Here is a 4,410-nt window from a genome sequence, read left to right on the forward strand (position 1 = left end):
GATTTGAAGGGGAACAGGGAGGTAGATAGATACACCGGGGAAAGACAGAGGAGAAGTAGTGAGGGATCTTTGAAATTCCCTCTAGCTTATGATTCTTTTTAAAAAAACGTTCCTTTAATCAAAGAGGATCCAGATAATCTCATCTGTAATCTCAGTTTAGGTGCAGGAGTGGCGAGTGGCTCTGCTCTCTCCTGCCTCTCTGGGTTTTTAGCTATGTTCTGTCCTTAAAACAATGTTCAGGGCTCGCTCGCTAAGTTCATTGTTTTGTACTTGCTAATTGCCACCGCCGCAGCACTGGCCGCTGCGGCCCTGAGGGGCAGTTTCTTGTAGATCCACTCCTGTCCGGGTCCGTCCACCTTGTCCAGCTCCACCCTGAGCCTCGTTCTTCGGTAGCTTCTTTGCTACAGGGAAAAGAGACATGGATCACAAATGTTAAAATTTAAAAGTTCAAAGTTACATTGCAGTTAGCTATAAATACAAGTGGTAACAAGATTGTTAAGTGGACAAGACCAATGGAAACAGCTTCACAAAGTTCTAGTTTTCCTACAGAATTTCCTCTAACCCTCATTATTTTGAAGAACTGCATAGTCCTACCTCATTCTAAAAATATTCAAATGAAGCAATCTGAGGGAGTAAAACCATTCTTTGAAATCACTTCTCACAAATCACTGATATATGCAGTGTATAAGGAGGGGTCACAAGCTGTTCCATTTTAAAATGGTCATTAAGGTAAAGAGGTTGGAGACCGCAGGGTTACACTATTCATAGAGACTTCTGTCACCCACTTAAAAATGAACAGTTCTCTAGCCCAGCAGGTGTCACAGAAAGAATTTGTTACTTATTTTTTAGCACTTTACTTCACGTTACTGTAGCAGTAGCAAGTGAAGTTACAGGTTGTTAGCAGCAGGCTAGCAGCTGTGTTTTAGTATTTAGAGCAGGGGTCATCAACTACATTTGCGTCTAAGCAGATACCATGAGGGTTGGACTTGGACATAATAAAAAAAAAAATATTTAGGCATAATTAATTATATATTGTCAATTTCTTACAAGATTAATGTTATTTCTATGAGTGTATATCAGTGTGAGCAGACTCCTACAAAAACATTGGAAATCCATAATCATAATCAGATACTTAAGCCGAGCTAGAAAATGCTCTCAGATCTCTGCCAAGGAGACAGTTCATAGAGTGTTTGTTAAACTGATTACTAAATAACACCGCATAGAAGATGGTCCACTGCAAATGTTTTAAGTGCTAAGCCCTTTGTGTATAAAAAATAAACAAGTAAATAAGTGAAGAATATATACAGCTCTACCGCTGTGTTTTGCTGTCAATCTCGCCTGTTGCTTATGGCCTAGCTGGCTCTCCCACACTGTCCTCCCCCTCCTCTCCTACACCTCTCTCTTCATTGGCTTCCTGACCATTTATTGCTGCTTCAGCTGCCACAGCAGCGCTGGTTAAAGCCTGGAAAATATTTGAAACTAATTAATTGGAGCTAATCCCACTGGTCGGACAGTTCAGCTTTCCCACGTGTCTTCTGAAGTTTTTAGGTACTCTAGGTGGTACTTTAGGTGTTTTGCTAATAATTCTGGTCCAGACTCCAGAATGACTTTGCGTGTCCTCAACACAAGCCCTTTTGAATCTTTGAAAATATTTATCAATATTGAGCTGGGGTGAGGAAACAATTGAAAAATTAATTTCTTTATATTAATATCATTTTGTCATCAGGCCAACAGTTTCAAACTGAAACAAACATCACACATAATGTCTCCAAAATAATCAGTCCATCCACCTGAAATCTCATCAAAACTTCAAATCTGACGAAAAGAGCTACATCAGGGAAAGATGTCGAACCAAGGACGATCTATTCTGAATGAGCTGCTTGATTTAAATGTAGTTTTGTTTTGATTTTGAACAGATACATGGCAATACTTTTTTTCAATACAATCTACTGTTATTTTATAACAATTCAAGAGCACAAATTAACTAACTTGAGAGCAAGTACTACATATTTGGCCGCATAAATTAGGTATTATGAACTAAGAGGGTGGTAAACTGAAGTGCTGCCTAAAATATAAATCTGTGGGAGTGGTTAAGAGGGACATTTGACTCATCTGAATAATACACTTACCAATAGCCATGAAAATTTCATTCACATTCATGGCAGTCTTGGCTGAGGTCTCCATGAAGAGTAGACTGTTGTCATCAGCATAGGTTTGTGCCTCCTAAGGATATTGTTTGTATGGTACAGTTTAGTACAATTTAATGATATAATAAATTCAGGATGAGGATCTGAATACCTGAAATCATTTTGTTGTTGAATTGATTCATATCTATGCATCTTCATACCTGAAGCTCTACGGCTCTCTTGTTTGCGATGTCCGCCTTGTTGCCTGCCAGAGCAATCACTATGTTAGGACTGGCTTGTCTCTGCAGCTCCTTCACCCAGTTTTTCGCCCGTCCGAAAGTATCCTAATGAAGCAATCAAGCAAGAAACTTTATTATTATTACTCTTACCTAATGTATTCACATGACAATCATATTCAAATTTAGCGAAACATTTTTACTTTTTAGCATAAACCATGACCAACATCTGACCTGAAGACATGACCTCAAAAAACTCACAGGTAATGTAATTACATTAAAATTGCAGTGTGTTGTATCCAAAACACTTCCTTAAGATATTCTAAGATATTTACCTCTGATCAACACATTTTGTTCATTTGATCAAAACCCATCAGAGTTCATTGTATTTTTTCTGACAGCTCCCCATTGTTACCCAGCAGCCGAAACCTACTGTGTTGGTAATGTCGTAGACCACGATGGCCGCCTGAGCTCCTCTGTAGTACATTGGAGCCAGGCTATGGTAGCGCTCCTGACCCGCTGTGTCCCAGATCTCAAACTTCACAGTGGTGTCGTCCAGACAAACAGTCTGAGTGAGGAAGGCAGCTGAGGAGAGCCGGACAATGAGGATAAGTGGAATGATAAAATATTAGGACCATGAACCTTTCCATCTTCCCTGAAGATCCTGTTAATGTTTGAGGTACATAAACACTTGAGGGATGTGCATTGCTTCACAACCTCCATGCCATTCACAACAGCACCAACAAATCTGTGCAAAACATCTTCTGAAATGAGATTCATTAAATTAACATAACTTTTATTTTGATGGAAGTTCATTCTTGACCTTAGTAAAAGTACAGCTTAGACCTTTTTCATATTATCTGGGGCTTAGTATCAAAGCCAAATTTTGTTTTTGGTACCAACCAAAATGTGTCTTTAATGTTATATGTCAAAATTGGTCAAGCATCATTAACTGGAACAGACTGTGTGGTCAAATCTGTAATCTTATTCACTTAATGAAATGAATCGTTCTTGATCTAAATCTAAAAATATTTATTCAGGCAAAGTTCTTGTATAGGTTCTTGTGTTTCGATTTAACTTTACGTTTTATATTTCTTAAAGAACATTATCAACAAAAGCCTAATTTTTTTTATCAGTGCGCAAAGTTAGATATTCCATTGACACTAGTACACTTACATTTCATACACATAACACCACAATCTACCGACTGAGAGACGCAAAGCTTTTAAACAACATGCACTCTTTCAAAAGTTTAGAAGCACATTTCTGTCGCCTACCTCCAATGGTACTCTCCTGGAATTCGTGGAACTGGCCTTTGACAAAGCGCAGCACTAAGCTGGACTTGCCCACTGCCGACTCCCCCAGCAGCACCAGTTTGAACTGGCAGATTTTGTTTGCTGCTGTGGCACCATTGGGCCTGGTTGCTCCTCCACCGCGCCCAGCCATTGACAGAGACAGAAACTGTTATGGATGGAGAGGGCCTGACACTACCAGCTAACAGGTTGTAAAGGCAGGAGCCGACTCTGGACACACAGGCACTGCTGGTTAGTGAGGTCGAGGATCAATCTTCTGGTGGGAAGAACTGGATTGGGCAGACAGAGTTTGGCATTCACAGTTTTGCAGAGCCCAATGCGATGTCTTCAATGTCCTTTACTTGTTTGGCCAACAGTGCTCAACCTTAAGATATGAAACAGAAAATAAGCAAAAAAGCTGAATCCAAAGAATATGTGGCATTTTTGTTTGAAAATCAAAGCATCAATTAATGATAAAAATAGGTGCAGATAAATTTTCAAATGTCTAATCATCGCACCTCTACAGCACAGAGAAAATATGTTTGATATCTTCCCTGTAGCACATTTAAATATTCCCTTACTAAATCATTCTGTCGAGCTGTTATAATAACAGGGTAAAGGTGTAGCTAAAGTAAAATAAGATAAAAGAAAAGAGTTTGATGTGCAGCACCTTGTACAGCACTGACTGTTCAAAGGTTTTTTTATGAGAGCAGACACTTGGAAATGTTTCAAAGTTTTAACACACAGCTTTAAACT

At 39.2% G+C, this 4,410-nt stretch overlaps 1 protein-coding gene across 1 annotated transcript; it reads right to left on the bottom strand.

The window, feature by feature from the left end:
• Positions 1–92: 92 nt before the first annotated feature.
• On the bottom strand, positions 93–4,058 carry LOC111665760 (ras-related protein Rab-5C-like). Its single transcript, XM_023420847.2, has 5 exons — positions 3,640–4,058; positions 2,796–2,947; positions 2,348–2,470; positions 2,130–2,223; positions 93–401 (listed from the first exon to the last, which is right to left on the bottom strand). The coding sequence occupies exons 1-5, from the start codon at positions 3,806–3,808 to the stop codon at positions 274–276; spliced, it is 666 nt and encodes a 221-aa protein (XP_023276615.1). The 5' UTR covers positions 3,809–4,058; the 3' UTR covers positions 93–273.
• Between the last annotated feature and the right edge of the window lie 352 nt (positions 4,059–4,410).

Source organism: Seriola lalandi, unplaced genomic scaffold (assembly GCF_002814215.2).
Source record: "Seriola lalandi dorsalis isolate HSWRI2012SDOR001 ecotype SW California unplaced genomic scaffold, Sedor1 jcf7180002002433, whole genome shotgun sequence".
Taxonomy (NCBI): domain Eukaryota; kingdom Metazoa; phylum Chordata; class Actinopteri; order Carangiformes; family Carangidae; genus Seriola; species Seriola lalandi.